This window comes from Lepidochelys kempii, chromosome 2 (genome assembly GCF_965140285.1).
Source record: "Lepidochelys kempii isolate rLepKem1 chromosome 2, rLepKem1.hap1, whole genome shotgun sequence".
Classification (NCBI taxonomy): domain Eukaryota; kingdom Metazoa; phylum Chordata; order Testudines; family Cheloniidae; genus Lepidochelys; species Lepidochelys kempii.
The window spans coordinates 255993433-256011968 of NC_136381.1; the positions used below are offsets into that span (position 1 = coordinate 255993433).

General features: G+C 44.7%; 2 protein-coding genes across 10 annotated transcripts in view; one reads left to right on the forward strand and one right to left on the reverse strand.

The window, feature by feature from the left end:
- Window positions 1-5296, forward strand: part of XYLB (xylulokinase) — a 142566-nt gene extending 137270 nt beyond the window's left edge. For 7 of the 9 annotated variants that reach the window (XM_073334652.2, XM_073334654.2, XM_073334651.2 and 4 more), the window contains 2 exons: window positions 229-474; window positions 4245-5296. In XM_073334652.2, the coding sequence (XP_073190753.1) occupies window positions 229-474; window positions 4245-4328 (330 nt within the window). In that variant the 3' untranslated portion in view covers window positions 4329-5296. The remainder of the gene's footprint in view (window positions 1-228; window positions 475-4244) is intronic. The other 2 variants (XM_073334655.2, XM_073334653.2) reach the window with 1 other exon arrangement.
- NUB1 (negative regulator of ubiquitin like proteins 1) overlaps window positions 1-18536 on the reverse strand; it is a 374246-nt gene that overhangs the window by 205728 nt on the left and 149982 nt on the right. The window lies entirely within an intron of this gene.

Below are 18536 nucleotides of genomic sequence, written 5' to 3' on the forward strand. Positions count from 1 at the left end.
ATCCAAGGTAATGTCAATGGAAACCAGCTACTATGATTTTTTGTCTGTAGTGGTTTCTCAGTTTTCATTTGAACCAGGCAATATATTTAGCTGTGTTCTTTCCTAAATCACATTCATCTCTGGAGGAGCAGCATCTCCATATTTTAGATGTGAGACATTGTCTAACCTTCTACCTGGATAGAACTGAACCTTTTCATGCATCGACTTGTCTGTTTGTGTTATATGCAGATGTATGAACGGACAAGCAGTCTGTTCCCTGGGTGGATAACATCTTGTATCAAGACTGCATATGAAAGAGCTTCAACCATGCCTCCTCAGTGGGTGCAAACTCATTCTACAAGAGTGCAAGCTATGTCAGTAGGGTTCCTCAGTGTCATCTCAATATTGGACATTTGCAGGCCTGCCACCTGGTTGTTGATACATATGTTTACAAACCATGATGCCATTACTGCATTTTCCAGAGCGGATGCAAATGTAGGTAGTGCAGTCCTGCAATCTTTGTTTAGATAGACTCCAAGCCCCGCCTCCTGGGGTGGGTACTGCTTGTGAGTTACCTAAGTGGAATACATGGCTGCGTCTACTTGAAGTAGAAGAAATGGTTACTTATTGTCACTGTGGTTCTTTGAGTTGCAGCTGTGTATTCCACAACCCACCCTCTGTCCCCTCTGCATTGGAGTCTCGTTTCCAGGTGTTCTGGGTGAAGGAGCTGAGGGGTGTTGGGTGGTGCTGCCTCGTATTGCTGGAGAGGGACCATGAGAACAAAGTGCCATTTCCGCCTCCTACGGATACTGCTAAGCAAAATTCTCTGGCTCTGGTGTGCTGGGCACACACACACCCAAGTGGAATACACATCTGCATCACATCTTGAAGAACCACAGTTACAATAAGTAAGTGTTTCTTACACCATTTGAAGTTCTGACTCACCGTGCGTGTGTTTGCATATAAAATACCAATCACTACAGCCTGCAGTAATAGGGGGCCATGCTGTGCCACTAGTATTTAAACAGAACTCCCCAATGAAGTCAAAAAAGGGGGTAAGAAGAACATATATAGTTCACAGACTTTGTGCTGGGCCTCTGCACAGGGGGGTGAATTTCACCCAAGTTGTACGGAAATAAAGTAGGAGGGATGGTCTTGATTTTTCCCATGTGCATGCAGTATATATTACAGCACTCATTCACACTGATGGCTGGGAGACCCACTGCAGGTGCCTGGATTTTGCAAATTGGCAAGTTAAGTGTTCAAGGCCAATAAAATAGTCAAGGACACTTATCAGTTGACGTGGCTGTTCGTTGATTTTGACGCTTTTTAATTTAGAGTGATATATTCACAATACTACTTCATATTGTGCTAGTAAACGTGCAGTAGTATATATTGTACAAATGTCATGTAGTAACATGAGAACGCTATCTTAGAAATACAGCAGTCTTAGCAATATAGCGCTCTGCTATTAAATCTTTGCTGAGGAGTCTGGTAAAGCAGCCAGGGTTTATCAAGTTTACAGGTTAGCAAGGCAAGAATTAGTGAGGCATAACTATAGATGTTTCAGTAAATGAAGGATCTATTTTTGTCTGACATATTGATGCTCCTAATACAGCCCATGTGTGTTTGCTCAGTATTTTGTTTACTCTTCTATATATATATTTAAGAAAAATAGGAACAATAGCATTCTTCAGGATGTGTAATGGCAATTCCGGTATTTCACAGGTACTGACAGCACTTTGGCACACAACACACCTAAGGCATTCATGTAGTTAGTTAAAATCATATGCTCTGTGATGTGCTATGGGGAGTGTTCAGAAAGTTTCTAGCCTGGCAAAGAGAGTCATAATTTGCATTTGTTTATTTTTCAGTATAGTCCCCCATGACATCAATGCACTTGGTCCAGTGCAGCTGTAGAATAGACAGCTGCAGTTTGGCTATGCTTGTCTAATAGAAGTCCTTGTCTTGCATGCCCAGAAACTCCTCAGTTTCTATGATCACCTCATTATTATCACTGCAACTCTTTCTCCAAAGGTCTTCCTTCAAGTTGGGGTACAGGCAGAAATCTGAAGGAGCCAAATATGTTGAATAGGCTGGACGGGGAAGCAGCTGAAAGCCACATTTGGCTGCTGTGGTCATTACGGTCTGGGATGTGTGCGGTGATGCACTGTCCTGGAGAAGCAAAAAGTTTCCTGGAAATGTATCACACTCTTTTCTGATCAGTGCTGAATATTCTGGGCACCCATTTTACTGAAACCTTTCTCAGGCCCAAGTCTTCACGGTGGCTGGCATGCACTGACCCACTGCAGATGCCCAGTGTCTCAGCTATGTGCCTGACTGTTCATCTTATGTCATTCATCATCATCCTGTGGACTGCATCAACTTTTTCTGGTATTCTGGCCTCTCTAGGGCATCCTGACCTTGGCTCATCCTCAGTGCTGATTCCCTCTTGCTTAAATTCAACAATTCATCAGCCCAGCTTTTTTACTGTGGCATATGGGCATCATTCCCCAGTGTTGCAATCATGTCCTCAGGGATTTTCTTTGGACTCAAGCCTTATAGAGGTACTTGATCACCTCTATGACTTCATTCTTCTCCATTTTTCAAATCTTCGGTGCTTACTCACTTCAACACATCCTTGTACAAGTTCTGCATGGGGAAAAATGTCTGCAAACAAAGAAACACAAAATATCAGTACTTTGGTCTGTGAAATATATTGGGCCCTACTGTATAATTAAATAGGTCAGGCTAGATGCTTTCTGAATGACTCTCATCATAACAGTACTCTGCAGTTTCATGTCCTTTTTGTCAGTAGATCTCTATCTCCATTTTACAGACAGGAGAAATTGAGGCACAAAGATTAAACAAGTTGCCCAAGGTCATACAGTCAGTCAGCAGTAGAGGTAGGAGTATAACTTAGGTCTCCTGTCTCCTAGTCTGAGCTCTGTCACTGGAAGAGAGTGTTTAAAAATGTTAAAATTTATTAGCTACCATGTATTAAAACACCTATTTTCATGTACTTGACAGGGCTTCAGTGAAGTGTACAATGTATATTCTCACATATCATAGATATATTGTATACTTACCTTGTATATTCCTTAGACTTTCACCTGATATTTTTAATTTAGTATAGAAATTTGTTTTAACTGCTGTTAACCGCTTATTAGTGATGGGTAGAATTAATCAAAGCATACTCCTCTGTTGCTGAATTTGTCCAATAATTCCATTCTTTAGTCAACAATTCTTGACTAAATTCCAGGAACAAAGAGAGAATTTCAATTCGAAACAATTATTCAGGGAGAAGGGGATTCAGAAACTGAAGATTTTGAAATGAATGGAAACACAAGGTCAAAACACCATCACTTTTTTTTGTAGGATGTTAGGTGATAACATCCTACAAAAACTATAAATGTGTTCTCTTGTGAGAAGATGTGATCATATTGGGAGATTGTATTTTATTCCAGTTGAGTATGTATTAAACACTGATGCCATGAGGTACTGTACTTTTAGCTGAATAAAGGGCAGTTCTGATTTTCTGTACTCTCACAAAGCCTATACTTCTACTCATGAAAAACTCAGGGTGAAGCCATTTAGAATTTTGTCTGAGTAAGGATTGCAAACTGGAGTCCTTATTTGGGAAACAGTGACATTCACTTAAATACTGGGTCTTACTTACTGGTTACTACGGATAAGGGTTTCCAGTTATTGGGCCTGATTTATTATGGCTTTATGGCCCCTTAGTGCCAGCAGGCAGGCATAACACCGCCCTGCTGGTGAATAGCATCAGTGCAGGGAGCATGTAGGCCGGAGAGGTTGAGGATGATGCAGTTATTATTAATACTGGGGGAGATGAGGAAGGCCGGGACAAGAGTTTTGGCTGTGTGGCTAGGAAGACCAGGCTGGGTTTTAGAAATGTTACAGAGAAGGATGTGTCAAATTGCGAGAAAACAGTGATTTTAATAGAGATGACTGCTTACTTCCCCTTGACATAATGAATTATGCTCATCACAAGAACACTGAACTAACATGTACACATCTTATCACACCACTACAATAGAAACTGTCTGAGTGTGTCAAAATTAAAGCTGTAAAAGAACTGTTAGCAAGGGCTATTAAAAACAGAATGAAGAATAGCAGTGCATATTCTTGAGGACATTTCTAAAAGACTCCTAACACTCTGGTTGGTTCTGGGGGTGGTTTGAAATGCAAAATTTTAAAATCCATGTTTTAAACATACACATGTAACTTTCTCTTTCTTTTAGCTCTACCAGCCCCTTCTGAAAAGATATGCAGAGCTTGAACAAAAGATTCTCTACAGTCCAGTCTCCTCTCATCTGGCTAAATAGCAAGAAAAAGAAAAATCTAACACTAGCCCAAGGAATTGACTGCCAGGGTGAAGATCAGAAGAAAGTTGACAGAATTTACTGCAGTTGTTTAAGGCATTCTTCGTATTTTGTGCCCAAAACAAGGTCTAATACATATTAAAATGTTTTTTTAAAAAGGTGTTTCTGGAAAAGTTGCTGAAAGATTGAAATCTTACTTAAAGCACTCAAGTGTTTTTTTGTGTCCACAGCATCATTTTTTTTCTCAGATCCTTTTCAGCATTGTAATTGGTATTTTGTAATAGCTGGGTAACAATAGTCAGGTTAATTCTATCTATCCATTTACCCATGTCTTTCTCTGCTTACATGTCTGTCTCTATCTGTATGTCTACCATTTCTGTCTGTCTGTATCGTATCTATTTTATCTGTCTGTTATATCCATTTATCTGTCATAACTATCTTTCTATAAGTCTCTAATCTGTCTGTTTTTTATACCATGTTATACCATGTTTATTATGGTGCTGCCTTACAGAAATTACGTAAAGTCCACAAAAATCTAAGCACCATTGATTTTGGATTCTCTTTCCTTAACATATAGGTATTTTATGAAGCTGCTAGATTATTCTAAAACAGAAGGTGGTGTATGAATATCCAGGGAATTATGTTCCTCTGAAAGCAGTTATTAATATTAAAGAGAGTACTTCTTAATTTTCCCTTCTTCAGTCCCAGTGATGTTCTGTTTCCATTTGTGGAAATGCCTTAGTGAGTATTATCTGCTATTACAAAGTACTGTGTTGGCTGCATTGGATCAAATCCCACCATAACTTATGCCTGTGCAAGCACACTGAAGGGTTGCCTGGGTATGACTAAGAGGGCAGTTTGGCCCACTGTCTGAAATGTGAACTCAGTGCTTTTGCCGTTTATCTGTAATTAATGGCTGTGGCCTCTGGCTAAATGTGCTACAGACAATAAAGAGTGTTAAAACAAGTAAAGGATCTGTTGGAAATGAGTCTTCTTGTAGAAAGTGCCTGTATGTGCTTACACTGTGTTACATCTGGGGGTGCCCAAACGATGTCTAGCTGAGTGCTATATAGTCTGCTTATTAAATGTCTGAAAGTCTGATCTAATTTACAGAAAATGGAGCAGATTGGAACTGCTCATATCGTTGGTATGGGGATGCATCCTATGGGTAGGAAATATAGGTCTTGATCTGAATCACTTCACCTTTCTGTACCTCATCATACCCATCTTTAACATGGGTCTAATACCATTTAGATATTTATAAAAGCTGATTAATGATTGTAGAAGCTCTTTGAAATCCTTGGAGGAAGTACATTCTTATTAGGTGCTGTTACTGGAAGTCCATTTGTATCCAATTGGAGCATCATGGCATTTTGGGATGTATATGTAGGGGCATTGCCAGCAGATCGAGGGACGTGATCGTTCCCCTCTATTCGACATTGGTGAGGCCTCATCTGGAGTACTGTGTCCACTTTTGGGCCCCACACTACAAGAAGGATGTGGAAAAATTGGAAAGAGTCCAGCGGAGGGCAACAAAAATTATTAGGGAACTGGAACACATGACTTATGAGGAAAGGCTGAGGGAACTGGGATTGATTAGTCTGTGGAAGAGAAGAATGAGGGGGGATTTGATAGCTGCTTTCAACTACCTGAAAGGGGGTTCCAAAGAGGATGGCTCTAGACTGTTCTCAGTGATAGCTGATGACAGAACAAGGAGTAATGGTCTCAAGTTGCAGTGGAGGAGGTTTAGGTTGAATATTAGGAAAACCTTTTTCACTAGGAGGGTGGTGAAGCACTGGAATTAGTTACGGAGGTGGTAGAATCTCCTTCCTTTGATGTTTTTAAGGTCAGGCTTGACAAAGCCCTGGCTGGGAGGATTTAGTTGGGGATTGGTCCTTCTTTGAGCAGGGGGTTGGACTAGATGACCTCCTGAGGTCCCTTCCAACCCTGATATTCTATGTTAAGCTAGGGACACCCAGAGCATAGGGTTGCATCGCTGACCATCTTGGCTAATAGCCATTGATGGACCTATCCTCCAGAACACCTTGTCCAGTTCGGGGAGAACACTTCATCCAGTTCTATGGGATCCAAAAAACTCAATTTGACTCTAGCTTGTCACTCAGGTTACTTATTAGGCTTGCAACAGCTCTTTGCCCATTCTGGCCAGGTCCAGACACAGGGGATTTAGGTACAGGGTGATACCACAATTCCAATTCATGTCACACACCATACAGTTTATACACATCTTGCCTAGCTACTAACCTCTGTACTTCTTGCATGTAAAGACCAATCACTTTGCGGATTGCATACAGACCAATTGCTTTGGAGATTGTGTAAGGCAAGCTTATCATTTCAGGGTATTTCTGCCTATTTAGTTTACTATAAACATACCTACAATAATTAGTTTAGTTAGTTTCTGCTTCCTTATTGTATATAAACATTGTCACAACAGTTAGTTATTTCAGCAATTACTTGCTCAGACTTTGATAGGGAGTGCTCCCCACATTGGCCCTGCAAGAGCTGAATTGGGCCAGCTGGACCCAGTCAGCTAAATTTGGCTGCAAATGGTTGTGGGGGAGCTTTAGGCTGGTGAACCTAATTAGAGAGAAGCTCATCAGTGAGGGACAGGTGAAAAAAAGACAGGACATTGGAAGCAGAGGGGTGGTAGGGAGAAGTTTGCAATCATGCCAGGGGGGTGTTGCTGAGATCAGTGAAGAGACTGGGAAACCCAGAGGAGTAGTGAGAGCTAGGAGACATGGAAGTGGCTCAGGGAGAAGCAGCCAGGTGCAGGGAATGGACTTTGGCTGCTGTGTAGGGTCCCTGAGCCAGAACCTGGAGGGGGCGCAGGTTCCCCTGCCAACTGCTGTGGGAGTGCTACTGTGAGGCAGTGAAGTGGAAGACTGCTGGAGAGCAGGAGCTTTGATTGTTGTCTCTCCCTGCTACACACACACACACACACACACACGCTCTCACTCTCCCTCCCTCATAGGGGGAAACCACAAGAGTGACCTGGCTGGAGGGTGAGTCACAAAGGGGATTCTATGGTTCCAGGAGCAAGAGAGGGGCTGCAGAGGAGAAACTTTCAGGGTGTAACCTGCTGGAAGGAGTGTCAGCCTGACTGAGCTAATCCCCAGAACTGCCAGGAGGAGGCACTCACAGCAGTGAGTGAACTCCATGAGCAGCTTGTTCAGCAGTTACTTGTTCAGGCGTGTTTTGTCTTAACTTGGGCCTCTCCACGTCAGCGAAGCCTGCCGTATAGTATAGAGCAGCGTACGTGCAGGCTGCTTTGCAGTTCCCTTGGCTGAACTTGACCTGTGAGGTACACTTATCACCTCTGTACTGTATGGTGTTTGACAGTAGAGTTTCCAAAACGAGAAAGAAAGGGGGCTAAAGTGGAACCTTTGCTAAAAGTGGAGGGATAGTTCCCCCAGCTCACTGGCTTTGGGGAATGTTGTTTCCTTCGTGCCCACCACTGCACTGGCTGTTCTGGCTGCACTCAGCTCCGCTCACTGTTATGAGTGTTTGGGCAGGAGCTGGAGTGATTGCTCGAGACTCCCTGTCAGAGAGTGAGGCTCAACAGTGCAGCTCAGCCTCACCCCTACCCTCGCAGTTCCTGTCTCCCACATACTTGATTCAACCAGCTTTTCCCATTTTGATGACACCCATGAATATTTCTGGGTTACATTGTTCCAGCACTGTCTTATTTGAACTACGATTCTTCCACCTCCAATATTTTTATACCAAACCCAATAAACTTAAGCTAAGAGAATCTTCTCAGATAAATACAAACCACTAGATCTTCCTATCAGAGAAAAGCACAAGTCAGAGCATTGAATCTGAATCTCTGTATCCTTTGAGGGCATGTGTTTGTACAGTGCACAGCAACTGTAATATATACATATTACAAACAAAAAACTATTAAAAGAGCATTAAGATTGCAAAATCAAGCACTCCAGAGTTGGGAAATGCCAGAACTCAGGCTCCCTGTGGAACCTTCATTCGTCCGTTTTGTGCATATGTGTTATAAACAGTCTGCAGTTACATCATCACATAGGATCCCTGCCTCATTCAGTGCATAGGATGGACTTGGTCTGGAGATGAATCAGAGTTGTATAGGGAAAGAAACTGTAGTCTGTAGGACCCCTGCTTTGTTTGTTGCAACAGTGTAGGGAATGAGGCAGGAGAATGAAGGAAGCAAAAAGTTAAGGCAGTTGAATGCCACCCTAGAGAATTGGATTCTATCCCTGCCTGTGTCCCTGTGTGATGTTAGACATGCCACTTAAACCAACCTCCATTATGTGACATTATTTTGACACCCCATTGGCTATCAGAGTTGAAACCTTTAGTTCCACTGCACAGACCCCTGTTGCTTGGACTCATTGAGTAGCCGATAACAGCAGTAGGGTGTCATCCTCTACGCGGACCAGCACTAGAGGGGAACGAGACACTTGTGTGGTATATTAACAGGCATTTGCTGGTAGCAAAAGAAGGGCAAGACTCAGGAATCTTGTGTTCCATTTCAGGATGTGGAGGGCTTTGTGCTCTGGTGAGTAGATTCTTCTGCCATTTTCCCCAAGCGTGATCCCTTTGGCCCAGTCCTATATTCTTCCTCTAGTTCAGTCTGCACTCTTCAGGCTTCTCCTTCCAGTCTCTGCAAGTCCTGGTCTCATCCTTTGGGGCTCCCTGTCTTCCCACCCTGTCTCTGCACAGCCAGTCCCAGCTCCTCATCTGATCTCTTTCTTTTCCTTCCCCACCCTGGCCTCCAGTCATCTTCCCCTCATTCCCTAGCGCCACTGGCTCTCAGTCCCAATCTCCCCCTCCAGTCTCCTCATCCAATCAGTCCCCACCTCCTGGCTCTTTACCTAGACAGTGCTGGTTCTCCTCCCCATGACCCAGCTCCTCATTAGATTGGTGTCCCCTCCTGCCCTCTTCTTCCCCACATCCCACTGTTTCTCAGTCGCAATCTCCTTACGCAGCCAGTCCCAGTCTCCTCCTGCCATCTCATCTGACCTTAGTCTGTCCCCCAGCTACTGGCTCCAGTGCTGGTGCTAGCATGCTGGGGGCTCTAAGCAAGAATATTTCCCCTCCCCCCCACACACAACACATACTAATAATTAATAGGGGGCCCCCTTGTGCTGCTTGGGTCCCTAAGCAATTACTTAGTCTGCTTATGCCTAGTGCCAGCTCTAACTGGCTCCCAATCCCCCGTGTTCCTGTCCCAGACTATGTCCCAGTCCCCTTGCTCAGACCATCGCATAGTCCCCTGGCTCCAGTCTTCTTACCATCTCAGTTCCAGTTTCTACCCGTGGCTACCAGACCCAGTCTCCTTGTCCAGGCAGTCCCAGAATCTCCCCTCCCACAGACTCCTTGTCCCAATCTACTCCCCTACCCCTTGCAAGTCCAACTCTGCATTTTAATCCGTCAGCTTCCTCCTCCACACTGCCTGGGGTCAGCAGGGTTATCATTGAAAGTATTCTAGAGACAGTCTCTCTGCACACAGTTCAGGTTCCTGGACCTGGGTCCAGCATGGCCCACAGAAGCCCAGAGATGTAACTGCAGGGAAAGTCCTGTTCAATCCCAGACTGGAGCATATCCAATGTGGACAGAATCTTCAGGGAATATAGCTGCTAAAATATAAGCTGTTTCTACTCAGCACATGCAACTGTAATTTTTCAAAGGCTTATAACTTGGCCAAATTTGGATGGATTTTTATGACGACTTGTGGGGCAAGAGACACATCCCCAACACAAAGGCCCATCCCCTTCCCAAACTTAAAGTCCCTGCTCCAAAGCATGTTGGCATTAGAACTCTTTAAAGAAAAGGTGAGGAGAATTTTTTAATGAGGGGAAAACATTTTTCCCCAGCCTTTTTCTTGGAAATGGCCAAACCATCTTGGTGACATATTTCCAAAAATGTGTGCTGAAGTCCCTGCCCCACCCTGGGCTCTAAGTGGTTAATAGAGCCCTAGGGAGGCTGCACAGGAGGCAGCCAATCAGAGAAGGGATGAGGGCAGCAGCCAAACAGGCCCATATAAAAAGGGAGCTGCAGGGCAGGGGAGGGCAGTTTTCTGCTGGGAGCCGAGGGAGGAAGGACTGTGTCTCTAGAGGGTTAAGAGAAGTGCCCGCACTCTGGACAGAGCAGTGCTGTGACCAGGGGAGCAAGAGACCATCCTGGCTGGCTGCTGGGGTTTGCAGGCTGAGGGCCTGAGGCAAGGGTAAAGAGGATGCTGGGGCCACAAGGAAGTGGCCAGACAATTTGCTGTAGTTGGCACTAGGCGAAGTGGCTGAATAGCAGACTACAGGTCCCTGACAGTGGGGGAGCACAGTGTGTGGCCCGGCCAGAAGACTGTGTCGCTGAAGAGGACACCACGGTCCTTGGAGAGATGTGGGTCCTAGAGCAGGACTGACAGCAGCGAGGCACCACATGAAGAGGGCGCATTAACATGCAGAGCTAATCCCCAAGACAGCCAGCAGGAGGTGCCAGAATGGTGAGTGAACCCTGTTACACTTAGGCAGACGCCAGCATGGAAAATTTCAGCCCAAGTGGTTAAAGTTTGGCAAAGTTAGCAGCAACTGAAAACAGGACCTTATAAATAAGGCCCTGTGTAAATAATGATTTCACAGACTGCGCAGGAGTTGTGAAATTGGTCCAATACTGTGATGTTTGCAATAGTGGGGAGGTGGAAGTAGGAATGTCTGTTTCTGCCTCCCCGCTGTTGGAAAAATCACAGTATTGGGCTAATTCTGCTGCTCCGGGGGGTGAGGATGTCTCACCACATGGCACCAACCATCCAGCGCAGGCTGCTGCCACTGCTGCTTTCTGTCCAGCCAACTGGCAGGGAGAGGGGGGCAGTGCTGACAATGTGCTGCAATTTGGAGGCCCAGGGGAGACATTGCAGGAGCTGAGATGAGGATCTGTGGCTTGGAGCATGAGCATGGGTGAGAGGGGCCCTGCCCTGGTGTGGGAATTAGGGTGGGGGGATTAGGGTTGGGGGATGGAACCTGGAAAACCCCGATTTTCCTGCAGGGCCCTCGGGGGCCACTGTGCGGTGGTCCAGGCCTGGGCTCCTAATGGCTGCGTGTTGTCAGCACCAACCCCCTTTCCCCACTGGCTGGTCGGACCAGGAAGCTGCAGCAGCCTGGCTGACGGTGAGATGCACCCCGCTTGCCCTGCCCTCTCCCTGGGACAGGACTGGCCTGCTACCTACCTGGTCCCCTCTGAGATTGGAGCAGCCCACTAACCCCCCACAAGCAGCCATGGCCTCAGCAGGGAGGCGTGAGCTGATATGCCTGGTTTCACCTCCCAGCTACTGGAAAAGGTTGCAGTAGTGAGGGGTGGGAGTGGGGTCTTGGTGGCTGTGGCTATCCTGTGAAAGTCCAATGCCTGGGCTCTGGCTGTGACGTGGTGAGGTTTTTTTGTTTTTTTTTAAAACACCCTGAGATTTATATAGGGCCTAACTTAAAAAGGGAAGTGTCAGGCAAGTTTAATAAAAGGTAGTGCTACCAATCGCGCCTATAACTAAATAATAGCGATCCAGATCCTTGCCATGGACCAGTTAAACTGAACACATTGTACTTCAGACCCAGAACTGGAACCTGTCCAAACATTGTGCTTCAAAGCCATTCCTAGTATCTAAGGCCATGTGTGAGTCAGGAAAGCACTCACGCACATGGTTAAATCCATCTATCACAGGACATGCCTGCCGGTAGTGTCCCCTGCTGAGCTGGTGCGGTGCCGCAGGCACCCCCTGCCTCTGTTTCCCTTTTCTCAGGACCCTTTAAGAACTTCACACTCCAAACCGATGCAAGACATAATATCCTTGCTGGGATTCTACTCCATTAAATTCAAAATACACTTGAATTAACCCTCCCTTTGGCTCAGAGGTTGCACAGCCCTCAACCTTGGGGCCTATGGGTCTCAATCCTGGGAGCTCCTCTCCCTTGGGAGAGTTTCTTTCAAGATGAGCACCCCAAGTAAGTGAGCCCTGGAAGCCTTTCATCAGGCCCTGGTGCTTGTTATACAATTTAACTGCCTAGGTGGCTCCTTAGAGTCCTGCACTTAGGACGGAAGAATCCCATGCACCGCTACAGACTAGGGACCGAATGGCTCGGCAGCAGTTCTGCAGAAAAGGACGTAGGGGTGACAGTGGACAAGAAGCTGGATATGCGTCAACAGTGTGCCCTTGTTGCCAAAAAGGCCAATGGCATTTTGGGATGTATACGTAAGGGCATTACCAGCAGATCGAGGGACGTGATCGTTCCCCTCTATTCGACATTGGTGAGGCCTCATCTGGAGTACTGTGTCCAGTTTTGGGCCCCACACTACAAGAAGGATGTGGAAAAATTGGAAAGAGTCCAGCAGAGGGCAACAAAGATGATTAGGGGCTGGAACACATGACTTATGAGGAGAGGCTGAGGGAACTGGGATAGTTTAGTCTGTGGAAGAGAAGAATGAGTGGGGATTTGGTAGCTGCTTTCAGCTACCTGAAAGGGGGTTCCAAAGAGGATGGATCTAGACTGTTCTCAGTGGTAGCTGTTGACAGAACAAGGAGTAATGGTCTCAAGTTGCAGTGGGGGAGGTTTAGATTGGATATTAGGAAAAACTTTTTCACTAGGAGGGTGGTGAAACACTGGAATGCGTTACCTAGGGAGGTGGTGGAATCTCCTTCCTGAGATATTTTTAAGATCAGGCTTGACAAAGCCTTGGCTGGGATGATTTAGTTGGGGATTGGTTCTGCTTTGAGCAGGGGATTGGACTAGATGACCTGCTGAGGTCCCTTCCAACCCAGATATTCTATGATTCTATGATTAAGATAGCTCTTCAGAGGTGGCATTGGCTTGGACTCCCCTTAGCGGGGCCAGCAATCCCATGACACCGTCCATATTGACATTTCTTTAGCATGTATTTATCTTTGGGTATGTATTTACATCCCATTTTGTTCAGCACATGCCTAAGTGAATTCAGGATGTTTTCCTGACTTGGGCCCCATATTAGTAAATTTCAATACAAGAACGTTACTAGAAGATGACGCAAGCATCTGACTTTGTGTAAAGAGCAGCTTCAACAAAATATTGTCCATTGTGCATTATAAAGGAATGTTTGTTTTATTCATTTTGTGTTTTAAATACTTCATCTGTGAATATGAACAATGCCATTTTTGTTCATGATTGAACCATTAGAACTGTTCTTGATATTAACAAGCTCGGGATTACACGTTCATGTTTTTAAAAGGGGGGTTTTGAGCAATTGCTTTCAAAAGTGGCATAAGTACACGTTTATCTCTGTGCATTCCTTCCTCTCTTTTTATGTGCTCATTAGTCTGTGTCCCCAAGTACAATGCTATAACATGAACCAATTATTATAGCAATAGCCCTCCACCTTTAACAGCCATCTTGTTGTCCAACAGAGCTGCAGAAGAATTAAAAATATTAATTATACATGAGGGGAAGCAATGTCTTGTAGTTAAAACACAGAACTTGGAATCAGGAATTCTTAGTTTTGTTCCCAGCTCTACCTTAGACATTCTCAAAAAGAAAAGGAGTACTTGTGGCACCTTAGAGACTAACCAATTTATTTGAGCATAAGCTTTCGTGAGCTACAGCTCACTTCGTCGGATGCGTCCGTAGCTCATGAAAGCTCATGCTCAGATAAATTGGTTAGTCTCTAAGGTGCCACAAGTCCTCCTTTTCTTTTTGAGAATACAGACTAACACGGCTGTTACTCTGAAACCTGGCCTTAGACATGCTGTGTCACATGGGGCAAGTCACTTAACCACCCTGTGCCTCCTTTTCTGTGTGTATGGGTAATACTTGCTTTATCTCACACTGGTGCTGTGAAGTTCAGTTCATTTATGAGATGGTGCTTTGAGGTTCTGTGATGGAAAGTGCTGTGGAACTGCAAAGTATTCGTATGTTTGGAATTCAGAAGTGTATGGAGAAAAGGTCTTGTACATTAATAACTCAAAGTCGGTAATGAAAGGGAACACTTTGTGCAATATCCCTTTGGGTGAGTGAGAAACCTGGCATTTGATGTATGTCACCTGGGATAAAAAATCTGGTTGTACCAATCCTGGCTCCAACATGCGTGTGTATGTCTGCCGTTTGGTGTTTGTTTCAAATTGTCATTTTCCTCAAGGCGACTGTTGCGTTGTCAGGTTGCTGCAGGAAGCCTTACGCAACCTTGAGATGAGAGAAGCATGTAAGGCTGTGAGGGCCTGCAGATTGAGCACCACTGAGTTATAGTATTGCTGTGGTGATGGGTTTATTAGGGGTGACCTCTAGGGATTGGTGTCTGGTGTATAAGAATTTATAGACAAGCTCTTTTTTTTCCAACTCACCAAAGTCACAACTATTCACTGACTAGTGTCAGATGGAATAAGACTCAGTAAATCAAGAAAGTCCTGTAAAGAAATGCTGTTGTAAGACTCAGTCCTCCCTTTTGTTTTCTCTTTTCCAGGCATACAGGCTAGTCTGGCAAGGACTCGCAGGTCTCATATGTACACATCCCTTCCCAAAAACCCACTGATGCAGGAATGTGGGGCCCTTTTCTTCAAATTTAATGTGTCTTGCATTTGAATTTCCAACCAGATTCCCTATTTCACATTGTTCAGGCTCCTTGTTTATCACAGTGGATTTGTCCAGATTAGGAAAGAGGTCAGAGTTAGTTAACACACTAGCTAATCCCAGCCAACCCACAGTCTTTCCCCTAGTTTAGCTGCAGGTTGACACCTTCTACCTGGATTTATTTGGTTGAGGTTGACCCTAGGTTCCTTCGCTACAGTGACCTTGACTAGCTAAATACAGGCAAAATGTTAACCTGCAGCTAAACTAAGGAAAGGTCAGGGTTAGCTATTGTATTAAATAACCCTGACCAATCCACAACCTTTTTATTAATCTAGACAAACCCAGTGAGACTGCACAGAAGACTGATCCCAGCCATTGGAACAGCAGTGAAGTTTGCTAGCTGTGGGGAACGGGTTTGCTGCTGTTTGACTTGCATTACTTCTCACTCCCATGCCAAAGACCCTCTAGGTTGGAGCCTTATGGGTCATGGAGTACAAGGAAAGACCGAGGCTTCAGCCATGCCCTTAAAAAGAATGGCCCCCTAACTGTAGTCTCAATCCATCTGAGAAAGGTATGACTCTCCAATAAAGTGATCCAATGAAAAAGCACTTTATGGTGCAAGTGGAAAAGAACAAGAAAAGATGTTTGGGTTTGCTGAAAGGTTCAGTTTCAAAGAGGTAGAGCTCTGACTGAATAAATAATACACTGAAAACATCTACTTTCTGTCCATGGTTTAAGTAGTAGTTGACCCAAATACCGCCTTTTTTGACCCCTGTGGAATCCTTTTTACTTTTCATTTTTAATTGCGGCAAATTCACCAAATTAAACAGTAACACAGTGCAGGATACGTGTCTAAAGCAGCAGAAAAGCCAAAAGTGCACTTCACGCACATGCTTTGCCTTTATTTCCATTTGCGCCCCAGTTGGCTGGGGAATGGAAGCAATGTATAACATTTGAAAGATTCAAAATACAAATAAAGAAACCAGTCAGTAAAGTCTCACAATAATGATATGATATATAAACTGAAGGAATAGAAATGGACACCATGTAGAGCAGGGATCGGCAACGTTCGGCCCGCCAGGGCAAGCCCCCTGGTCTGGCAGGTTTGTTTACCTACCACGTCCGCAGGTTCAGCCGATCGTGGCTGCCACTGGCCGCAGTTCACCATTCCAGGCCAATGGGGGCTGCGGGAAGCGGCACAGGCTGAGGGATGTGCTGGCTGCCCTTCCCGCAGCCCCCATTGGCCTGGAGCAGCGAACCGCGGCCAGTGGGAGTTGCAATCAGCCAAACCTGCGGATGCGGCAGGTAAACAAACCGGCCTGGCCTGCCAGGCGGCTTACACTGGCATGCTGCATGCCAAAGGTTGCCAATCCCTGGTGTAGAGTCAAGCACAAGGGTTTATTATGCACAGCGCTGCTGGAGTGTCACTTTGCTTATTAGGCTCAGAGACACTGCAGAACAATTAATTACAGTAGATTATATAGGGTGCTCCTTGGGCGGAGAGAAGCGACAGGGTGGGAGTTCCCGAGCACCCTGGATAGGTTCTAGCAGCAAGACAAGATAAGCACAAGAAGCCAATAGTCTAAAAGATTACATAATGGCTCCACCCGTGACTCAGGTTAACATATTGCTAATACACAGGGAATTACCCTCAAACTATTCCTATTAAAGTGTATAGGTTAAATCCTAATTTTGGGGTCCCAGGGAATGAGGTGGCAACTCTCCTGGTTGACCAACGGGTACATTCCTGGAGATTTAAAGCAAAGAAGCAGTAATTAGTATTTAACAATAACAATTGTTTATAGTTTTACCCTTGCATTTCTGTGAACTAGGACTGGCATACATCTGTGAGGGGAGGATGTCATAACTCATGCCAATCATGCTGTGCCTCTGTCTGGCATCTGAGGGGTATTGTACTACTATCTTCTTCCTTCATCAGGGAGTTCACCTGGAGGACCTTCTCAGCGCTTCATGTGTCTGTAACACGCGATAAGGACACCCAATTACGGCTCACCATCTGGAGTTATGCTGACTCCGCTCATCGACTTGAAACACACAAGGTTGTCTGTCTACCCCAGCTTTCTTTTAGCCATGTATTGTTCTTTGTTAGCTAGCCCTCATGCCCCAGGCCAAGCTGTGGACTCTGGGCCTATATGAAAAGTTCTTAACAGAAACTGTGGTTAAGATTTTACATCCACATTATGAGGGGCCAAAATCCATTTAAAGAAAGATACCCATAGACAGTGGGCCTGATTTTTGCAAAGCCAGGCCCCTAGCATAGTGATTTACACCTGTGTAAAGTGGGCATAAAATGCTATCAAATCCGAATCGTAGTCCCTATTGCTTTGTATTGCATAAGCATAAATGACAACACAATGTGACAACACAATGTGCCAGGCAGTGGAGAATCAGGCCAAGTATTTCTGTAATAAGCTTATAGCTAAACACATCTTTTCCGATGCATCTATGTAATGTACCTCTCTTGGCTTAGGATAGTAATAATTACAGCCTCTATCCACTCTGCATGCTTTCAGCACTCCTTAAGTCAGGGCTTTTTGACCCATGTAGTCCACAGTGGTTTCGCTTTGAGTGATCCTATCAGAATTTAAGATTTCTTTCCAGAGACTTGATCTCTTTTGTCTATCAAGAGTTCCACAACTTCTGCCTCTGAGAGTAAATATGTTACATAAGGATGTCCATACTGGGTCAGACCAGTCCATCTAGGCCAGTATCCTGTCTTCTGACAGAGGCCAATGCCAGGTGCCCCATAGGGAATGAACAGAACAGGTAATCAAGTGATCCATTCCCTCTTGTTCAATCCCAGCTTCTGGCAAACAAAGGCTAGGGACACCATCCCTGTCCAACCTAGCTAATAGCCATTAATGGACCTATCCTCCATGAATTTATCTAGTTCTTTTTTGAACACTGTTATAGTCTTGGCCTTCATAACATCCTCTGACAAGGAGTTCCACAAGTTGACTGTGCGTTGTGTGAAACAATACTTCCTTTTATTTGTTTTAAACCTGCTGCCTATTAATTTCATTTGGTGGCCCCTAGTTCTTGTGTTATGAGAAGGAATAAATAATACTTCCATATTTACTTTCTCCACACCAGTCCTGACTTTATAGACCTCAATCATATCCCCTTTAGTAGTCTCTTTTCCAAGCTGAAAAGTCCCAGTCTTAATCTCTCCTCATATGGAAGACGTTCCATACCTGTAATAATTTTTGTTGCCCTTTTCTGAATCTTTTCCAATTCCAATATATCTTTTTTGAGGTGGGGCGACCACATCTGCACGCAGTATTCAAGATGTGGGCATACCATGGATTTATATAGAGGCAATATGACATTTTCTGTCTTCTTATTTATCCCTTTTTTAATGATTCCCAACATCCCGTTTGCTTTTTTGACTGACGCTGCACATTGAATGGATGTTTTCAGAGAACTAGCCACAATGACTCAAAGATCTCTCTCTTGAGTGGTAACAGCTACTTTAGACCCCATCATTTTATATGTAGAGTTGGGATGATGCTTTGCAATGTGCATTACTTTGCATTTATCCACATTGAATTTCATTGGCCATTTTGTTGCCCAGTCACCCAGTTTTGAGAGACGCTTGTAGCTTTTCGCAGTCTGCCCGGGACTTAAG